The 21,667-nt window shown below is 43.0% G+C and overlaps 1 protein-coding gene across 10 annotated transcripts in view; it reads right to left on the reverse strand.

The window, feature by feature from the left end:
• Nucleotides 1-1,452: 1,452 nt before the first annotated feature.
• USF3 (upstream transcription factor family member 3) overlaps nt 1,453-21,667 on the reverse strand; it is a 33,154-nt gene continuing 12,939 nt past the window's right edge. For 6 of the 10 annotated variants that reach the window (XM_050333956.1, XM_050333950.1, XM_050333957.1 and 3 more), the window contains 5 exons: nt 21,022-21,086; nt 19,090-19,118; nt 16,774-16,856; nt 15,332-15,428; nt 1,453-14,216 (listed from right to left, as the gene is read on the reverse strand). In XM_050333956.1, the coding sequence (XP_050189913.1) occupies nt 7,747-14,216; nt 15,332-15,428; nt 16,774-16,856; nt 19,090-19,118; nt 21,022-21,086 (6,744 nt within the window). In that variant the 3' untranslated portion in view covers nt 1,453-7,746. Of the gene's footprint in view, nt 14,217-15,331; nt 15,429-16,773; nt 16,918-19,089; nt 19,119-21,021; nt 21,087-21,667 lie in introns of all 10 variants that reach the window. The other 4 variants (XM_050333954.1, XM_050333953.1, XM_050333952.1 and 1 more) reach the window with 1 other exon arrangement.

Here is a 21,667-nt window from a genome sequence, read left to right on the forward strand (position 1 = left end):
TTCCCAAGTAAAAGGCAGTGCAGTGGATGGGTCAGATGATTTTGGGTGGTGCATGGCCAGAAAGCTGCTGCTGAGCAGCTTCTGCTTTACCTCCCCTGTAGCAATGTGACCTGTCTCTTGCCTCTACCCTGCTCTGCTCTTTCCACAGCTCCTGGGCACCTGAAGGGTGTCTTCCCTCTTCCACAGCTCTGTTGCCTTAGGCCACAAAGAGGAGGTGGACAAAACGTTATCATTGAATCATGGAATGGTTTGGCTTGGAAGGGATCTTTCAGAGTCATTTAGTTTCAACAGCCCTGTAGTGGGACACCTCCCACTGGACCAGGTTGCTCAAAGCCAGGTTGCATCCACCCTGACCTTGAATGTTTCCAGGGATGGGGCATCTGCCACCTTTCTGACCAACCTGTTCCAGTGTTTTACTGCTCTCACTGTAACAAACTTATATTAAAAACCCTTATATTCCATATATTCCTTGTTTTCTCAGGAAATTTAGGTAAAGTTGTTGTTCTGCCCAGTACACTCTTACAACTACCATTCAAACCTCTTGGCCAGAAGAGCAGCTAAGGCAGGGGGAGGACTCTGCACTGTGAAATGGGAAGGCACAGTTTTAGGAGAAAGGTGAACTTGTCCACAAGTAGATTCTGAGCCTATTAAAGCAGCAGCACCTGTGTAGATGCTGGGGGGAGGGGAGTGGAGGGGCAGTTACCAATGACAGTAACATGGGGATACTGAGTTTATCCGTGACCCTTGCAGGGTCTGTTTGAGACTGTGGTATGCAGCCCCTGGCTATGCTCCATCTCTGGCTTAAGATGAGAGAAGAAACACTGAGCAAGTTTCACCAGTGCTTTTTTCTGTGGTTTTCCTTATGTGCACGTGGCCACACCAAGCACTTGTATGAGCCCATCAGGCCCAAAGGCACCCTGGCAGCTCTCAGTGCCAAGGAATGCCAGAGGGCGGCCAAGCGGGACCTCCTTGCCCCAGGGGCATTGCTGGGGCCTCGTGGAGCCCTGCTCCATCTCCCACAGGCAGAAAGAAGCACCTGCATCTGTTGCAGCTAGCCAGCAGTGAAGGGCACCTTCCTTGGAGCTATTCACCTGCCTTGCATCCTCTTTCCCCTCCCCTCTGCTCTGAATGAACTACACGTACTGGCTCTCACTGAAGTAGCAAAACAGAAGATCCTCTGTCTCAATACTGAACTTTAATTAAAAAAACCCTAAGGCCTTCCGTAAAGGCATCTTCCGCATCCGTGAGAATTTTGATCTTTACAAGCAAATTTTTCTGGAGGCCCTGCAGACAACAGTTTCACAGTAGTTCTGTCAACTTCTGTTGCAGCCTCCCAGCAATGCCTTTACTTTACCTTGCAACGTCTCTGTACTGCTCTCAAACAAACCACATCCTTTAGCTTCAAACTGTGACAGAAGAACTGTCTTAGAGCACTTCAAAAACTGCAGCAGACTGTGATGAGAAGCATTATAAAAAACTGAAGTTGTATCTCAACTCAGCGAGCACTGTCGCCTGGGCCAGGACAGCACCTGCCATGCATTATTTTGATACTTTATTATGAGTATGTTTCTTCTGAATTGTGTAGTTTTATACCTCCAAATAATGCAGTGCATAACCCTGGTCTATGCAGAAAATATACATCAGTGGAAAACTGTAACTGTAAATTCCCAAAACTTTTACCTCTTTTGAAGAGTGAATGGCATGACTTTCCATGGGGAAAGAAGCTGTATCAACAAGAACATAGTATCCAAAGAGTGGTTTTCTTTTTTTTTAATAAAATACTATTATGTTCATATCTATACAAATAATTATTACAACTATTAAACAAAGTATTACATTTAACAATAGAAATCTCAGAACTCTGAACAAGATCATGGTTTGGGATATTTACACCTGAATGTAACACATTTGTAAAAAGATGTCAAAATAAACAGAGCAAGATCTTATTTACAATTGGAAGATGATGTTCCTGTTCATTCATTATAGATTTCTACTGCAAAGTTCCTTTTTTCCATTACAAAATAGTAAGGACTTTCCACTGGGACTGTATCCAAGTCTTTTACAGCTGTATAAAACAGAAGCACAGCAGGAAACTCTGGACTGAATATAAATAATTTACACTGTGGAGGGCAACAGCATCTTTGATTAATCTCCTGTGGCAAAATCTGTATTTGCTTCCCTTCTCACAGTGAGCAGGCAGGAACAGGGCCCAAACCACCATGAGCTCCACTGTTTCATGCTTGTGATTGCCAGAACAGCAGCACATTTTGCAAACTTGGGAACCTGCTTGTAAAGATACTTTTGGTGAGGCAGAAAGAAATGCCTTTATTTTTTAAATTTATCTCATAAAAACTGGTATCAGTATATAACAAATGGCTTCTGTGTAACTAAGCAGAGTTTTTTCGCAGAGAGAATATGAATTTGTATTGTCATGACCAAAAACCTCCACTACATCTTTCACCAGTTCACGGAGTAACTTGCTCTCAGGGTAACTAGTGGGAATAAAGTGTTGGTGCTCCGAGGTTTTAGATTTACTTGGTATTGCAGAGGGAGTAGAATTTGAAAACGCCCTCACATGCAAACCTGTCTCTGCAGTGGCACTCCTGTCCATGAGACTGCTACCCATGCTGGATCATGGCAATGGGAGAAAGGACAAGTGGTGAATGATAACAGGCCAGGTGATGATAAAGAGTGGAGCTCCTTGCAGCAGTGTATCAGAAAACAACACAAATTTGACTGATTTATTATAAATAGACTCAATGCCATTCTGTCTTGCCAGTGAAAGTGAGAAAGTGATGAGCATGAAACTTACTAGGGGAATGGCAAAAGATCACAGCTCTTAGCACAGCTGACTACATTCAGTCATCCAGAAACAGCATGAGTTTGTGACCGAGTCCTTGAGCCAGGGCTGCACAAGTACCTCAGAATAATGTGAAAAGATAACAGAAGTAATTAAATGGCCCATTTTCTCCAGCAACGCCCTCTGCAGTTGCCCTGCCATTCAATCTTTTTCCTGCAACAGAACTACAGTCACCAACCACAGCAGCAACAGCGCAGCTTTAAAGTGCAGTAGGAAATCTGTGCAAAAATCAGGAGGCTCTGGACTAGCACAGTATATTTATTTTTTGTCAGAGAGGTGCTCTTCCACCAGGGCAGCAGCATAGTGACTGGAGCTGGGAGCAGGAGCTGGAAAACCCATTCCAATAAGGCCCAGCCATCAACTCAAACCACTTCAGTTCTCGTTTCCCTTAGCTGTTCTTAAATGAGGTCTTTTCTCTCAATGGTGTATAAATATTAATACAGTATTAATACTATTTTATTGCCTGCTTTCAACATAGCCTGTCTCTGTTCCTATTCTCCTAGGCTGCTTAAGGGGTTGATCATGGACTACACTGACATACATGCAATCCAGCCCAATACTATTTGTAGAAGTCACTTAGGCCAAGCTGAAAGCCACAGCCACACAACGCCTGTCAGCTGCAGCAGTCCCACCCCAGAGGCAGTGCCCAACCTTTCCCTTCCACTGCTTATTTTGCTAAATTAAGCAATACTGAGTATTTTTCCTTCCTTCAGAGCCAAAACAAACCCTGTCTTAGTATAAGTAACCTTCAAAAATGTATTATGGAAGAGAAAATGGCATTCTCAGGCTAACAAATTGCAACTTTTCCAAATATAGTCTTTTATAAATACATCTTTAAAAATAAGGGAACAGGTAATTCTTAGGAGAAAAAGATAAATGTTGTCATTGATGTTTGCTGAAGAAAATGTATTTCTTTAAGAAATTGTTATCATAACAAGTAAAACAGAATCATTCAATCTGCAAAACTGATGCTCCTTTTTCAAAGTACTCTCCCAAGTACAGATTGAGGTAAAACGAGTTTTATCAACCTAAACACAACAGGTTCAACAGGTTCAACGGTAGGAGAAAGGAAAAATAAAAGAAAGAAGCAATAGTTTCCACTCCATGGTAAAGATGTTGCAATTGCTCCTCTTCCCTGCCAAAGGAACTGAGCCACTGACCTGTCAGTGGCACAACTAACCTTCACAACTCAGTGCAAGAAGGTTGACCTTTAGTCTCTGTTTCTCCAAAGCAGACAAGCCTAGAGCCCTCGGCCGCTCCTCGCAGGACACACCTGCCAGCCCTTCCACCAGCTTTGTTGTGCTCTTTTGGACTCATTCCAGGACCTTCACATCCCTCTGAAATGGTGGGGCTCAGAACTGCACCCAGCACTCAGTCTGAGGCCACACCAATGCTGAGCCCAGTGGGATGTTCCCCTCCCTCTGACTGGCTGGTGATGCTGTGTTTGATGCTCCCCAGGACGTGGTTTGCCCTCTGGGCTGCCCAGGCACACACTGCTGACTCACACTGAGCTGCTGCCCACCAGCACCCCCAGGGCCCGCTCTACAGGGTGCTGTCCCCCCACTCCTCTCCCTATTTATACTTGTGCCTGGTGTTACTTTGTCCCATGTGCAGAATCTGGCACTTGAACTTATTAAATTTCATCCCATTAGTCACAGTCCAAGGATCCAATCTATCCAGATCCCTCTGCAAAGCATCTGTGAACAGCTGCTCTCCGTGTGGTATCATCAGCAAACTTGCCAGTGGTGTGCTCAACTCCTGCATCCAGATCAGTGATAAATACATTGGATAGGAGTGGCCCTGGAATTGAGCCCTGGGGAACACTGCTGGTGACTGGTCATCAGCCAGATGTAGCCCCATTCACTACAGCCCTTTGACCTCTGCCCTTCAGCCCATTCTTCACCCAGCACACCATGAACTTGCTCATCCCACAGCTGGACAGCTTGTCCAGATGGATGATGTGAGGGATGGTATCAAAATCCTTACTAAAATCCAGAAACATTCCATCCGGCACTTTCCATTCACCCACTAAGTGGGTGACCTTATCATAACAGGATATCAAATTAGCTGGATAGGAGTTTCCCTTTGTGAAGCCATGCTGACTATGCCTGATAATTGCATTATTCCTTAAACTCGGGAACTGCGGTTAGACTCACTCTGTAGTTCCCTGGGTTCTTCCCTCACACCCTTTCTGCAGATTGGAATAAGGCTGGCTACTTTCCCATCAGCAGGGACTTCCCCAGACCTTTGGTGGATGACCAAGTGGGATCCTGCCATATCTCCTGATTGCTCCTTCAGTACTCTGGAATGAAGCTTATCCAGCCAAATGGATCTGTGGGACATTCTAGTCTAGCAACAGGTAGAAGTTTATAAGGTCACTCCATTTTTCACAGACATCATGAAGTAATAGTTTTCCCAGCAGAGGAAGCTACTGTGGTAGTGTGAATGTCTGGAATGAAGAGCAGGATTAGCATCTTTATATATAAAAGTCCTAGAAGCCAGGGCTTAATTTTTCACTAGTTTGTCTTGAAAGCCAAACCCATCACTGCACACATGATGCCATTTAAAGAGAGTAAGAATGGTGGCTTTGCTTCCCTCCTCCGAGTCCAGACAAACATGTAATGCACAGTGTGGCTGCTGCTTCGATCCCCCTGTCTTTATCTTCCAAAAACCATGGAACCACTCCCTGTTCTGGAACTCATTTCACCAGCTGAGGCAGCCCCTTTGAGAGCTACTGCATTAAGGAAATCCCTTTGATCAAGAGTCTCACCACAGAACACTGAGACCTGTAGTTGGCTTAGTCAGCTTGAGGCTGAGGACTGACTCATTCCTAACCCTCCTGCTCTCTGCACAGCCCAGTGGCTGCCACTCCATTGGTAACTACACTTTGGCAGAGACAAGCCGGGAACTGAAATAAATATTCAATCTATTGTTTTCAAGAAACATAGAGAACTGATACACCACTTAGATTTATTGTCCTAAGATAGGCTCCATCTGAATTAAAAAGTGATTCCCAATCAGAATCAGAACCATTTTACTTCACCTTGCGGGAAAATATCAGACTGCGGGTTACAAGAGCAGAGACACTGTTGGGACAGAATACAGACAAGGCCCAATTATTTTTCATGTCAAAGTCTCCTTACTTTCCTGGATCAGTGGAAAAGGGCTTAGCAAAAACAACATCTGGGAAGTCAATCTATGGAAAAATGTTGCAGGTCTGTCTTTGAGGGTCCTGTTCTTGGAGATGGAGGAATAGATTCCTTTCCACTTTTCAAAGAAAAAAACCCCAAACCATAACAAAGCAAAATCCCAGGGAGCCTGCTCCTCCCCATGCCCTCACCAGGGGCCTGTGACAGGTCCCAGGAGCAGCAAGACAATGTGCTGGTGTGCAACACACAAGCATTTCAAGCTTACCCAGACCAGAGAAGAGGTCCTGGAGCAGGTTTTGCCACTCTGCAGCTGGTAGGGGGAGAATTGCATATAAAGGAACCTGAAGTTACCATGTTATTTGAAGAATCAAACCCAGAATGGTATTTCCAAGCACATAAAAATATAAGACAAATATTTCTGCCTTGTTTGAAGAAAAGCACAGTGCACAGCCATAAATTGTACCTAGTTCTTCCCTTTCCTTTAAAAGAAATGGGATTGAAATTTGTGAAAGTACTGGAGACTCAGCTAGTGCACACACTTTCACTCCATATCTCACACGTGAACAAACACATCATTCTTCCTTGTGGTGCTCAAAATCCCAGTGTCTTCCTATTATGTTTACTCTTGACACAACCATGTTCCTCCTTCAGCCACAATCACACAGGTTTAGATAAAAGGTGCATTCAAGTGCAGAGTACTGATAATAACTCAGGCTCGATCTGGTCAGCAATATCAAGTGAACACTGCCCTCAAGGATCCCCACTCATTTTGTGGGGTGCCACAGGTTCAGTCCTCCTCCCATGTGCTGCCTGGTACAACAAAGGGCTGTTGGGCTGTCACTCACAGAAACCAGAAAGCTGGTGTTTGAGCATGGGCCAAAGAAAAGGAGAGGGGAAAAAAAAAAGGAAAAGGACATTAAGAAGGTGCTAACCAAGGTACAAAACCCACCCTGAGGTAACTTGCAGCAATGAACAGTGACATGGCAACAAACACAGCTGCTGTCTCTGCTGACTGCACCAGAAAGAGTCGCAAGCTACATTTAAACGTTGACCGAGTTCAGCAGTAACTGAAGCCACTCCTAAAACAGATCCAAGCAAAATTCTTCTTAGAAATGGAAAGTCATGGGTTAAAGAGATCCAGATTTTCTAAACCAGTATTTTTAATTGCTGACCATGCGAACGTGTAGTAATTTTAACCATGTAAAGTCAGCTTTAAGTCAATTGCACAGGGCAAGCTTAAAACAGACAAAAGCTGCACAACAAATGCCTTTTTCAATTAACACTGGGTTAACACAGACTTGACTTCTGTTGAGGCTCCTGAAGATATTTTACAAAAGAAAAACCCCAAGCCATTTCAAGTTCCTCTGCAGTTTCAGGTAAACGTATCAGAAACAAACCGACACCTGTAGCACTTGTTTCTTGTCTCCCGTACGAATGCTCTCACTCTCTTTACCTTGGAACAATCGGACATCAAACTTGATTGTTGGAAAATCAACAATCAATATTTGCACACCTCTCAGTGTTGCATCCTTACTGTTTACTAGTAAGTAAGCATTGCTTTAGGCACTGGTGCTTTAGAGTTAGTAAGGTGGGTGGAAATACAACATGTATATAAATACAGAAAGTACCCATATACATACATTTAGGCAAATAAACAGTGATGCTATGAATGGCCTCCACTCTCTTCTTCTTAAATATATAAACAACGCATCAGACTAGAAGTCAGTCTATCAGTTTTCATACAGCTGAGCTGCAGTCATGACCTAAAATATGGCTTATGTTGTGCGCAGGTCGGTTTGAGGACTGCTTGGAAGAATCTGAAGCAGATGTGTTTGCAATGGAAAGCAAAGGCGACATTGCTGAACCATCTGGAGGAAGAGCTGTGGCTATTTCTGGAAACAAAGACGTTAAGTTAAAATTGGATAAGTGCGACGTGTTGGTCATGTGCATTGGTGGCATATCTGGAAGCAAAGGAAAACTTGGCTGAGCAAAACCAACAGGCCTGGGAGGAGACAAAATGGATCCAAATCGATTGTTTAAACTTCCACTACTTGGCTTTTCTGTGCTTGGGTTAGGAAACATTTGATTGGGAAAGTAAGGGATAGAAATGTCATTGGAGAGGGTAGGGTGGGCAGGGGAGTAAGGTGGATAGAAGGATGGTAGCGTATTCTGAGGATCAACTGGGATTAGAGCTGGTGTTCGAGTGGCACTAGGCTGAGTGACCGGTGGAATGAAAGAGGCATTGGCATTTATTGGTGGATTCATGCCACCCTCTGGAATAAAAGGGAATCCAAAATTTTGAGAGAGAGTATGTTGGTCAGGGGCCGTGTTATCGTTAGATACTTGAGGGCCATCAGACATAAACCGGACAATGCTTCCTCTTTTTTCTATTGCGGACTGCTGGCGCCCAAGGATCATACTGCCACTGGTGGACAGGGGAAGATGGGGAAGACTAGGGTCAAAGACATTTCCATGTCTTTGATTTCCAGATCGATTCCTTTCAGGCTGACGTATTTTAGAACCTCCGTTGTCTTGCAGAGGATGTCTTGACCGCTGAGTAACTGAAGAATTTGGCTGACGAACAGAAGGCTGCCCTTGCTCACCATTTCCGTGAGAAACCGCAGGGTGAGGGTGCGTTGGCCTCACGACCCCATGCATGTTGCTAGAAACAGGCGTATTCATGTGGCTCTTAGTTCCATGACTGTCTGTCATCCTCATGGGATTGGACTTCTGCACAGAGATGTTTGGGCTTGTATTGCGACCCTGAATATCTCCCGAGGAAGAAGAACTCGAAAAAGGAATAGTCAAAGAACTGTTCCTTGTGTTAATTGCCCCAATAGACATGTCACAGCTTTCCCTACTCTGGCCATCACCGTCTCTTCGGATGTGGACGCCGTCTCGCGCTGGGGGACAGTTGTACTCTATTGTGGAGGAGGCGCCACACTGTGTGTTCCTTTGATGTTCTGGGATTGATCTTTGGCTTCCACTAACTTGATCTCCAAGGTGAGGGGCGAGCAAACTCTGCATGAAACTTTGGTGGCACGTGTTTTCGTTTTCCCTTGATGGTAGCGTATTCCCCGTTGGAATACCCTGAACTGGCTGGTAGGGCAGTCTCTTCTGTCTCTCTATGGAGGGCCCAGTATTTTGACCGATTCGGAACGCTTGTGACTGCATGCCCCTGAGGGATGACACAGAATTGCCAATTTCACTGTTCCTTGAAGCCTGAACATCGAAATTGCCCGTCGGTTGTTGATTGGGTCCGGTGGGCTTAAATGTTTGGCAATCAGAAAGACGCTGCACATCTGAGCCAACTGTGTGGTCGACAGACAAGCGGCCCTGCATATTATGAATCGCCAACCCTTTATTCCTAGAAACATCAAGATAACTTCTCATTTCGAGCTGGTCAGAAACCCTAGGGCCTTGAAGAGATATTCCTATTCTCTGCTCCGAATTAGAGGGCGTTTTCCCAATGAGGGCCTCAGCAGAGTAGCTGGAAACTCTGTTTCTCTCCTGCCTGTGAGGGGTGCACGTCATATCTGATGGTCTGGTTACGATGCTTGCCTGGGACACCATTTGCTGCTCTAAGCCCCTTGAGGTCATAAGTCTTTGCATCTGATTGTGCCCTGAAACATGTTCAGAAGCGGAACCTTGCTGTCTGCTGCTAACATCTTGTTGCTGCTGATGCATAATATCCTGATTCATATGGCTCTGAGGGTGGGTATGGTGGTTTCTGCTTGTTGCAGGATTTTCACAGTTCTTTTCAGGCTGGGAAGCTCCGAAGTGCTGCTGCATCTGCTGCTGCATTTGTTGGTGGTGAGGATGAGGCTGACCACCCTTTTGCCGTGTTTGATCACTTCCGTGGTGTTTCTGCTGTAGGGAAAGCTGCGTGGCTTGCGTTCCCTGGATGAGATTCCTTTTCTTTTGCATCTGCACCTCCTGCTGTATTGTTCGCTGTTGGTGGACACTGTGGGGTTGAGAGTGGACTGAGTTTTCCCCGTGAGTGACATGGTGCTGCAGCTGATACAAGTGGTGCCTCTCTCTCAACTGACCAGCCTGCTGTTGCTTTAAATATGGGTGATTATTGTGAAGGTGAGAGATGCCTTGAGAAGGAACATGTTGAATTGGCTGCAAGTGCTGCCCTGCCTGGCCTGGCTGCTCTGAAATTGATGGCTGAGAACCACACTGAACCTCAGTTTGCCTCAAAGCTGGTGTTACAAAATTGCTGTTGGATGGAAATAACCTACTGAGGCCATCAGCGTGCCCTTGATTGCTCACGGACACCACTGAATTGGAAGAATTAGGAGGAATCTGACTGACCAGCATCTGTGTTTGATCAGCAATACTCTCTGGTGTCCGGTTCATCAGTGCCATCCCCTCAAGCCTTATGGGTGCTGTCTGGCACTGCTTTTGCCTCTTTGCTGTAGAAAGCAGAAGGTCATCTTGAACGGCCCGCTTGGCTGAGTCTTTGCGACCTTCGTGACTTTGATGCTTTAAGTGTGACTCCTGCAGCTGGGGAGCCTGCATGGTGCTTGCCCTAATGGCATTCAGTTGTTCCTGAGCATACTCACTCATCATAGCGGGTCCTGGAGATTGATTGATATACGTGCTAGATGGAAGGGAGAGGCTCACAGTTGCAGGGACACTCGCAGGCTCCGAAGGCTGGGATAAACTTGAGCAACTCACCAGGGGATGGACAATGCGACTCTGGTGTATTAGATTATTCACGCTTAGACTGGTTATGCTTGGTGTCTGGGAGGTGGAAATCTGCAAAGGAGGGTTCGATGTTTCTACACCTCCTACGGAGCAGCTTGGCTTTTCAACCTGCCTGTCAATGTTTGCCGATGCTGTATCGTGAGCACTGAATTTGTTTGGGGCCACTTCCAACGGTCCTGCATTGTTTTCTTTCACTGACTGAGGTTTAAAAGGCTGTTGCTCTCTCTCCAGCGGTGCAACCTCAGCTGACTTAGAGACAGCATCCCTCGTGTTAACCTGTACTCCTCCTCCACTTTTCTCAAGGTTTTCCTGGTCAAAAATAGCTCTCGCCGCAAGAGCTACAATATCAGTCTGTTCTGAAAATGTGCAGCTGTTACAGGTACTGGTTGAGGTGCTGCTTGTGACATCTTCTCTGGTGGTGTCTGGCAACATAGATGCAACTGAGAAGCCTCGACTGCTGCCAGAGCTGGTTGACATCGGGGAGTCTGCCTGCCTGCTAGCAATAAGGGAAGCACTGACTACTTCCTGATCAGAGATGCAGGAGTGATGCTGGGAGAGAGTGTCACCTTCCGAGTTCATTAGCAAGAGTTCCTGCTTCTCGGGCAAATCAACATTTGATTCTGCTGATTTGGAGTTTTCCATAGGAAAATTAGAATGCTCCCCCTGAACAGTAAATGAAGAGGTTTTTTCCACAGCTGTTCTTTCTTTTGTGAGATCAGACAGCATTTTGGTTAGACCCTGTCCTTCTAACAAGTCTGCATCTTGCATTACCACTGAGGAATCCTGCTCAATGTTGCAGGACTCCGAAATCATTCCTGCCTTGGAATTATGACTTGTTGTGCCGCTCTGTGCTGCTGATGTCCCAGCAACCTGAGAATGTGTCACCTGTGCTTCGCTACGGGAGGACGTTAAGGTGCTGGGAGGTTCACAGGGTTTGGGAGACTCTGACAAGTCAGAGACAGTTGGAGGGTGGTTCTGAGGTCCAAGTGCCTGCTGGTGAGGAGCAGCATCTTTGGGAGCCGATGGGACAAGAGGCAGCTGCTCTGACACCACGGGCTCCAGTGGTAAAGAAGCAGGTGCCTCTGCCGAGCTTGGCTCGGGAACAGAGGGTGTTTTCACTGCCTGTTCAGAACTAGCAGTCTCTTTGGAATGAGCGTCAGAAATACTGACACCACTCGATGCTGCCACGCTGCTTGCCTGTGATGTAGTTACAGCTTGAGATACTGCTGGAGTGTTTTCCAGCAGCCCTTCCCCACTTGAATGCCTTGCCGCTGTTTCCACAGGAGCACAGTCCACCTTCCCTGCATCTTTGCAAGAAACTGTTGCGCAGGACACTTTATTGTTGACTGCTTGGTGTTTCTTCGTACTCGGCTTTTTGTTTGTCCTTTTTGATTTTGCACTGGATGGCAAGCCAGCAGACGGTTTTTTGGGGGAAGCATTTATTGAATTAGATGCACTGGTTAGTACTGAAACCTCCGCAGGCACTGAAGATGCCACAGAAGTTGGTAATGACACACAGTTAACTGTGGCAATCTGGTTATTGACGGTTGCGGGATTGGTGGGGTGGCTGAGAGACAAGTGTAAGCAGCTCTGCCCAGCCATCTGCGATATGCTTTGATTGAGGTTGGCTAAAGCACCAAATGTATTGAGGGCAACATTGGTATTTGGATCTTCGCTGGTGGTGGGTTGAATAATTTGCATAGGGGCTTGATTTGAAGCTCCAGATGAGGACATCACAGGCTGCAATGCAAAAAGCTGCCCATTTAATGAGATAGTCTGAGGATGCTGTTGATTGGACATTGTGACTGAAAATGTTTGAGTAGAGCTAGAAGATGGCAAAGAAGATGGTCTTGGTAATATATGGACAAGGTGTTTTCCTCCAAAAGTCTGTGGAAGAGAGGCATTTTGCATGGAGCTGCTGGAGTTCGCAACTGCAGTCGGCCCATTCGCAGGAACTCTTACAGAAGCAGAAGGCTGAGCGGAGAGGAGGGGAAGAGGATTCTGATTAGCAGCCTGTATAATTACAATTTGCTGACTAACATTTTGGCTGGGAACTTCTGCTCTCACAATCGGAGGGCACGGAGCGGGGTTTGGAGGCTGGAGAATGATGACGTTCTGGTTAGCTGGCGCTCCTGTAACAGCTGACGCGACTGGCTGAGCCATCTGAATCACCTGCATAGCTGAATTTAATGGAAGGATACTTCCTGCAGCCTGAGTTTTAACCTGTGGCTGGCTGATTAAAGGCTGCATAGGTAAGGGTGGGCACGAGGGCAAGGTAACTACAATCTGTTCAGCTGCCTGGCCATCCCCAGGCAGAGAAGCATTCAAACTGATACTGGTAGTCAAAGGCCTGCTGTGAGCAGAAGACACAGTACCAGCACCATTAACTGGCTCGTTTAATAGTGCAGTCATTATACCAGATGGCGTTTGGCTTAGTGGCTGGACAGTATTTCCTGCCAGCTGCAAAGTGGTCCACGTGGTCTGTGTGTTTCCAGTTGAAGGCATCCGTGTAAGGCTACTCATGTTTTTCAAGTCTGAAGTGCCAACACCTGAAGAGCCTGAAAAAGACCAGCAGTTCTCTAAGGGACTGGCAGCCAGAGTGCTTATTGCTGTCACAGCCTTAACTCCTTCTGCTGCAGAGGTCGCAGGCACTCCAGCACTGCTCACTACATCTGTGCTTTTGAGGACATTTACAGAGGAAAAGCTATCTGCAGTAGAGAGTCTCACAGGTGGCACACAAGCTGTGTCTGTGGCTGATATGACACAGCTTTCCTGGAGGTCACTCCTGGAATTGTTTGTATTTGAGCAAGCTGCATTCACCTGTTGAACTGGGGAGGCTTCCACAGAGACACTGGAAGGAAGGCTGGTTCCCTGCAGGAGTGTTTTCTTTGTTGGCTTAGTGCCCTCCTCATCATTTTTACTTTTGGGGAGATTTTGATCATTCTGTGGTGCATTACTTGAAGAACACTGTAGTTCCTGTTCTGTGCTGGACTGAGATGCACTCTGTGAGCTGGCAGCAGCAGTGGTGAGCACACCTCGCTCGTTCTCTGGGGTGGAAAGCTCAAGAACGGGCCCTGCTGGAGCAGTCTGAGCAGATGCCAGTGGAGAAACTGTAGGCTGAGACCATGGCTTATTTTCTGTGGGATAAATGCCAGCAATCGTCACAGGAGTCACTATGTTGCAAGTTCTCTGAACTGGCACAACATTGGCTGTTTGCTTTTGTAAATTATGACCAACATTAAACGTTATTCCCTGGACAGGTGCTCCTTGGTTATTTCCATTGGGTTGACTCCCATTAGAATAGACAATGATGTTCTTTTGAACCTGATCGCTGGGAATAACAACTGAGACCTTCGCATTTTTGAGATTCCCTTTCCAGTGGATTGTAGGGTCATCATACAGGCAAATATCATTTGCTTTCAGTAGTTCGATGTATCTCCCATTTTCCTTTTGCAGTTCATCCAACTGTTTCCGGAGTTTTTTTATCTCTTCAGCTACAAAACAGTGAGAGCACTCCATTACATCATCAGCAGAACAAATAATGAAATAATGTTATACCACATGACTTAGAGAGTAAATACTGTGTAGTAATGAAATAAATTGTTGAAATAAATGGAATAAATTGTTAATAATGTATTCTCTCTTCAGATTATTAACATAACTTAAGTGAAGACTCTTATCCTGATAAGCCTCTCTACTGAGTGGGAAAGTGAATGAACTTCACAGACTATTCCATTACCAATAGCAGGATATGCCACATTACTTAGAAAAAACTTCAGGACTAACTCAGATGAAACTGAACACTAAACAAAATTGTTTAATTGCTGAAGGAAAGACAAGCACATTAATCTTTTTCTTTTCCCTGCTCTTTTGCAAAGACAAAAACTGATTTTATTCAATTGATGATCTCATGGCTTTCCAGTGGAATTAAGTTCCATTGCTAAAAATCATAAGCAAAATTAAATACAAAGCACTTGTGTAAAGCCACAAAAACTGGCAAATCGCTTGGGAGACAGTTCACCTAACCAGGAAAACCACCTAGGTTTTTCAAATCCAACTATATCAAAAAGATAAACTATTTAGAATTCAAAAACCACCACATTAGCTCTGAGATTATTTCTGTCATACCTCCATCACTGTACTTTTACATATCTGTTCAAGAAGATTTTATATGATGCACTGTATTTTTATTAAATGGGCCACTACAACTTGTACAGCTTTTGAAAGAAAAGAAAAAAGCTCTATGAATGAAGGAAACTCCATGTTTTGGATGAAAAAAATCCAAAGTTTTGTCAGAAATCACTCTGGTCACTATAGAAGCATAAACTGGGACAGGAGTTACTAGATGATGTCACATCACCTATAAACTCTGTAATTACTTCACGATACAATTACTTCATTATCTCACAGCTATGTGCAAGAACAATCACTTGGGTATTCTGTTGGCTTTTTGTTTCAAGATATTCTAAGCAGTTGTTATTTTTCCTGTATGTGCATAATGTCTTGGGATTCCCGTTTGTTGATGCAGGCTTTGTTAGTCAGTACAAACAGACACACAGTGGAAGTGAGTGATAGAAGTCCTAGAGCCTCCAGCAGCATCTGCACTTACCCTGTTCATTGTTCCCTCCATTTAATAGAAGTTCATCATTCTGTCTTTTCATTTCTGTTATGTACTTAAAGGCCTGATCCAGGATCATGTTCTTGCTCTTTAAAAGAAAACATACACATATAATTAGGAGACAGGTCTAGAATTGGTAGATCAAATAATGATGAGACTGCATTTGCTCCAAAAGGTCTTTAAAAAGTGCTACCTTTAATGACTCCTTATGGCTGGGTAGGGTTTGTTTTGTTTTGGGGCTTTTTTGTTTGGTTTTGGTTTTGGGTTTTTTTCTTGTTTTGTTGTGGTTTTTTTCTTTTTTTTTTTTTTTTTTAAGATGAACTACAGGTTTCATGAGTGACTCTGACCCTAAAATGCTGTGAGTTTTTACAGAATAACATTTTCAGTGCTGGAGCTGACATTTTCTGATGCCCAAAGGTAGATACTATGGCCACAGAACCTGAACAGCCAGCAATCATTTCTTGCAGATCAGCCTAAAATTTATGTTCACTAATAAACACATATATTACATGAAATTTCCAGGATACTGTCTTGTAAATATTTTACTAGGAAAGAAACAAACATGGAACAACTACGCAGGGAGATATATGCATAATGTTGTAAGTAATATACTGCAAAATATGGGAAGAGAAAATAAGCCCCCCACCATCATCTTTTTATGAAACTATGGTTATTCTGCCTGCAAGGCCTTTGTTCACTCCTTAATTTCTTCTACTGTTCAGTAGGAACAGTCTCTGCTGGAGATAGCTTTGCCTTTGAAAAAGATGCTTCTGTGCATCAACCTCAAACCATTTTTCTTGCTTCATCTTTCACAAGGACAGTGTCTTAAATTACTGCTATTATTTCAGTTTCTATATTGCTTTCATCCCATTATATCAAAGATGACAAAAATAAGCATGAATGGAATTCTATTGACATCTTATGACATTAAAATGAGCACCTGCAAAGGGCTGAGCAGGGATTGGAGAATGACCTGAAAAGAGACCCTACTTAATCCATAGCTTTCAGCACTCAGTCATCACACAGACTGTAGAAACTGGCTTTACAAACAGGAGTTGCACAATGTAACCAGCAACCCACTGACCTGATCTAACCCACTTCTGCCCAGCCTGCCACCCCTTCTACAGAGGAAATCCTGCATTTATGAGTTGAGGAGAAAGTCATTCACTTTAGCAGTCATATGCAACACTGTCAGATAAAAGGCTGAAAATCTGTGTAATTACATTAACATGACCCTGCACTTCCAAAAAGGAATTCTATTGCAAATAGTTTTTTTGAATACAGCTAGTGAGATTACTGAGAATATAAATTCAGACAGTTTTACCTTCTTCGTAAGACAAATGGCAAAATATGTATTTATATACCTCTACAAACAAAGAAACACTTGAGCATTTCACAGGAAAGCCTGTATGCACCTCTGGGTGGAAACTCACCTGCTTAAGTGCTGGAGAGCAGGGAATGAGTTCTCCAATTCTGTTTATCCCAGCATTAATCTTCTTCTTTCGATGTCTCTCCACTAACCAAAATAATATGTACTGTGTCATCTGGTTGGGCAAGTCAGCACAACAGCAGCACAACTAATACAGGGTAAGGGCTCATAAATACATTTTTTCATTGCACATTGAAACTCGTAGTAACTTGAGAGAAGAAAAAAATTCCTCTAATGTAAGCCTCAATTAATTAATACTTAGTGGAATTGAGAGCCATGACATAAGCAGCTATATCTTTAAAAGGTGGGGACTTTCTGGACCCCTTCATGGAAAAGAAGAGTTACTGCAACTCAGAATTCAGGTTTTGGTACTGCTTTCTAGCTGAGTTTCCTGTCACTTTTTTCACAAGTTAGATAGATTAAATTTAGGCATGCAGAAAGAAAGCATATGAACCAAGATTATGGAATGAATCCATCTCATATTTAGGAAGATAACCCATGTCTGTTAAATACTAAAGTCAGGTTTAGCATAAAAGGAGAAATAACATGGATTTTATTGGTCTTCAGTCTTAATTTTAAATTTATATTGATGGTGCAGCCAACACTAATCATAGCTGAAGCTCTAGGTATAAGGATTATCAGTTACTCCACCTAGTTTGGAGAAGGCCAGAGAATGCTTCATCTGTAGTCCTCTAGTGACACCATTTACCTCTTCACAAGGCCCGAGCAGTGGCCAAAAGAGTCTATAAGTCTAGGACTGTAGATACCTTTGGGTATGTTTTTTTCAGATAGTATTAATCTTTGTTTTCCATCCACCATAGTCAGTCTCTTCCAAATACAGTTCATTTTTAAGTAGTTATTTTTTTTTTGACTGAAATGTTTTCATGTTCTACATGAACTAAAATTATTAGATGTCTCTTCCCCAAAAACCCTGAAAAAAAGGTTCTGTTATGGCTTTGTCAAGGTTCAAGCTGGTGTTCACTGTGCTGAACAAAGCTTGTGGTTTGTTCACTTCAGCTGCTTTTGGTGGCACACAGAAACCTGTCACTGTCACACAGTGACCTACAGGTGAGTGTATTCCATTTTGATCCTTTACAAAGGACATATCAATTTAATTTAAACAGTTCTATTTCAGTAGTCTGTCACTTCAGTTTACATTTCTCAAACAATTACATTTTTTTTTTATTTTATTTCAGGACAGATTGATGGCCTTGACAGAGACAGGCCTAAATACACTAAACACAGCAAGACAAAGCAAGAAATTTACTGTATAAATTACAGCAGCATAAACATTTGAACATATGATACCTGGGACTTAGTTATTCTATGTCTTACTAATACATAGAGACATTACAGTGGTTGTGAAGTGCTACTCTTCTGTTTTGATATTTGCCACACTCTACTCAGCTTGTCCAGATATTAATGACTAAGCAAGCTATAGGGCTGGAGGGAGCTGGTCCCCACATCTTGCAGAGTTCAGCCCAGTAAATAAAGATTTTGGAAAGCTATTGGCAAGTAAATCAGGAACTGAGGATTAGAATGAGGCCAGCAAACTTAGAAGTAAACTTGATAAGACTATTTCCTGATACTTCCTAATTCTTTAGAAATTGGCCACACCCTGAGCGCAGCCTGACAAGCACTATGTTCCACAGCTTTCACATGGAAACTACTCAGTGTGAAGACCACATTATAGTGCTGTTTAATGAAAGAACTGTGATCAGTTTCTTAGGATAAACCAGACTCAAACCCGTCAGAATCCTCCTCAGTCCATCTTTCTGCTCATACTCATAGAATATGCCATTGTAGCTAAACACTGATTAGTTGCTGCCTGAGGAATGTGACTCCTGCAACAGACAGACAGTATTTGCAAAAATTTTCTGGGATGTCAGCAGTCAGGTGGGTGCCTTAGTGACAGGCTACAGGAATACTTCTAATCCAGGGAACTTGCAAAACTCTCAGGTCAGATATCTGTCTCTGTTTTGAAACAGGTGGAAATTAGTTGGCCCTGAATGCCAGTGCATTTATTTTCCTTTAGAATTGAACACAGCTGATATTGTTTACTTCTTAATTTACAAGCATTGGAAAGCCAGGGGCATGGTCCTCCCCTTAAAAATGTATTATGGAAAACAGCCAACTAGAAACAACCAAGAAGCCCTTCTGCAGATATTCTACCCAAGGACGCTGAAAGGTGTTTGACAGGGTGAGTTTTTTTAAGTGTAGTTCCTCCTATGAAGGAACCTTCTCCATGTAAAATATATTTTATTAGTTCAAAGCATCTGTGCTTATTCCCAGACCAAATAACAAAGTATAATGTTTCTACCTGCATTATGTGTCTCCCGGTTTTTCTTTCTGTGAAATATAAAGGGAAAACAGTGATGTGAAAGAGAAGGGAAAAAATCTGCACACAAACAAAAATTTATTATTTCCATTACAGCCAAAAATACTCAATATTATAGTCTGGTCTGTGAACAAGAACACAGCAGAAGTCACAACCAGATGTTCTTAGACATTGATATTAAATAATTTCTAACCAAAATTTGTTCACGTTCAGACTTAATTTCAGTATAACAAGGCACAGTGTAATATTCCATTTGATTATTGGTACATATTTCTAGGCAAAACTGGGTTTTTATGTTTCTGTTCAGCAACAACTGCTATACTATGCAGTGCTCAATATGGCCAAATATTAAAAAAACTAGTTCTGTTTCTGAGAACAAGGCAGTTAAGTATTTGTTTGAAATGTCACTTTTACAGTCACTGGATCAATGTTTTTACAGAAAACAGAAAGAAAATGTTACCATGCAAGTTCATGTTTCTAGCCTTATTATCTTCAAACATCATACCTTCTGGTATCAAAAATGCTTCCTTTGCGAGAGAAACCAGAAATACTGTTCCTCAGCAGCTGTTCTTTACTGTCTCAAAATTCTGTCTAGGTATAATTTGGGCATGTGAGGGTTCTCTCTGGTTTCAGATGTCCACCTGAGGGTCACAATCACTGTGTAATGCTTCAATTTTGCTTTGCTGGAAGTCAATAAATCCCAAATGTGTATCCTACTTATATAAATCATGTACTGTATACATGCAAATAATACAAATACTTTCAGGAAGTGTAGTAAAGCAAAACACCTCTTTTCTGGAAAAAGAAACATTCCAGGAAAAAAAAATAATCTTCTAGAAGATTTCTGTCCAGCAGCACACCCTCAGTCTAGATGTGTGCCAAAAGGATGCATGTTTTGCTCTTCTTTTCGACTGTCACAGCACAGTCCAGATATAACAAGGAATCTGAAGTGAGAATGCAAGATACATGTGGGTGATGTGTGACTACTATGAGGCACGTATCCTTTTTAATTCAAGTAACTCACCGAAAGTAGTGTAATTTAGACAATGATTACAGGACAGGACTGTTACTGTAGGCGGTCAACCTGGAGATGTCCACTAAAATGATCATATATACTGAATATGCACAAGAATATAAGGATTGAAGAGACCCAGCTGCCATTTGATTCACATTACCAATACAGAATACAAAATGCTCTATTAGTGGGTAAGAAAGAGTCACGAAATCCATAAAGACCGAAAAACTTTCTGTAGGATGAATCAGTGTTCTCTCTGAGCTTTTCCTAATCATAAATCATACCCTACACGGTCACCTAGCATAAGGTGAATGCTGCATTTAACTGTGGACTGAAGCACTCCCCTACCAATCAGGTGTTAATTAGATCAACATGCTACTAAAAGGAATGAAAACCAGGAAAAGTTGTAATGACCGCCAAGTTACTTTGTTACCAATTTTGGTCATAGAGTTGCTGTACAATCTCAAGATGTATTTTGAGTTCCAGCAGAGGTTTGAGTGTAAGATCCAGATTCCACTGAGGAGGAGATCTAACTATACTCACTCTGTCAAAGTGAGTATAGTTACCCCCCAGTATCCACCAGGAGCCTCTGCAGTAACACGGCCTGCACTCCAACCAGGACGGCGACACATCGGAGTAGTCAGTGTAATAATCAGAGAATCTCTTTGGCCCAGGTGACCCAGCTAGGCATGTCTCCTGCAAATAGTTTGGCACAGACAGGGCAAGAGAGAAAGGGAGTTTTGCAGCCATAGGTTCCAAACTTTTGGATCAACCCTGGTCAAGCCTCAGAACTTCTTGTCAATACCCTTACTGCCAAACTTTCAGCTGGAAACTTTGTAACTGCAACATGACCTCAGACTACCAAACTACAACACAGTCATTTTCCCACAGGAACTCACCGATGTTGCTTCTTAGTAGGTGTCTCATTCTCTGTCATCTCTGGCATGGTTCCGGAGAAGAGAGCCTGAGGAAAATCATGGAAGGAATTAACAACTCCTGCACTCTCCTGAATTCTTAGCACATGACATTTGTTACACCCCTTTGCTTTTCACCACAAAAGTCCACCACCCTGACTTAGAGCAGCTGATTTCATGAGCAATACAAATAAAGCACATTACCTACAGGGGTGCTTCGTGAAACCTGTTTATGATGAACTGGTTTCCATTTCCTGAATTATTTTAAACATAGAACAAATTGTAATCCAAACCCCTTTAAGGAAACAAGAAGAGTTTATAATTATAACATTAGAGTATATGATTGTTTTTGAATGGGAGGAAGAACAGCTGAACTCTCTTTCATCAGCCCTTTCTCACTTAAAATGCTTTCTATCCCCAGTTCTAAATAAAGCATAAATGCTAAGCAAAATACAAGCTACAATGAGGACATTTTAATAACTACAAATTTAGAGTGCCATTAATGTAGCAAATTTGAAAAATTACTCGATATTGAACTACATTACATTACTTAAAATGACCAAAATTGACACCCTATATTCCCAGATATATAAAATTCAGTTAAAAATAAAGTTATGAAATAAAGTTATAC

This window comes from Myiozetetes cayanensis, unplaced genomic scaffold (assembly GCF_022539395.1).
Source record: "Myiozetetes cayanensis isolate MyiCay16 unplaced genomic scaffold, myiCay2020 scf5-8, whole genome shotgun sequence".
NCBI classification, from domain to species: Eukaryota; Metazoa; Chordata; class Aves; order Passeriformes; family Tyrannidae; genus Myiozetetes; species Myiozetetes cayanensis.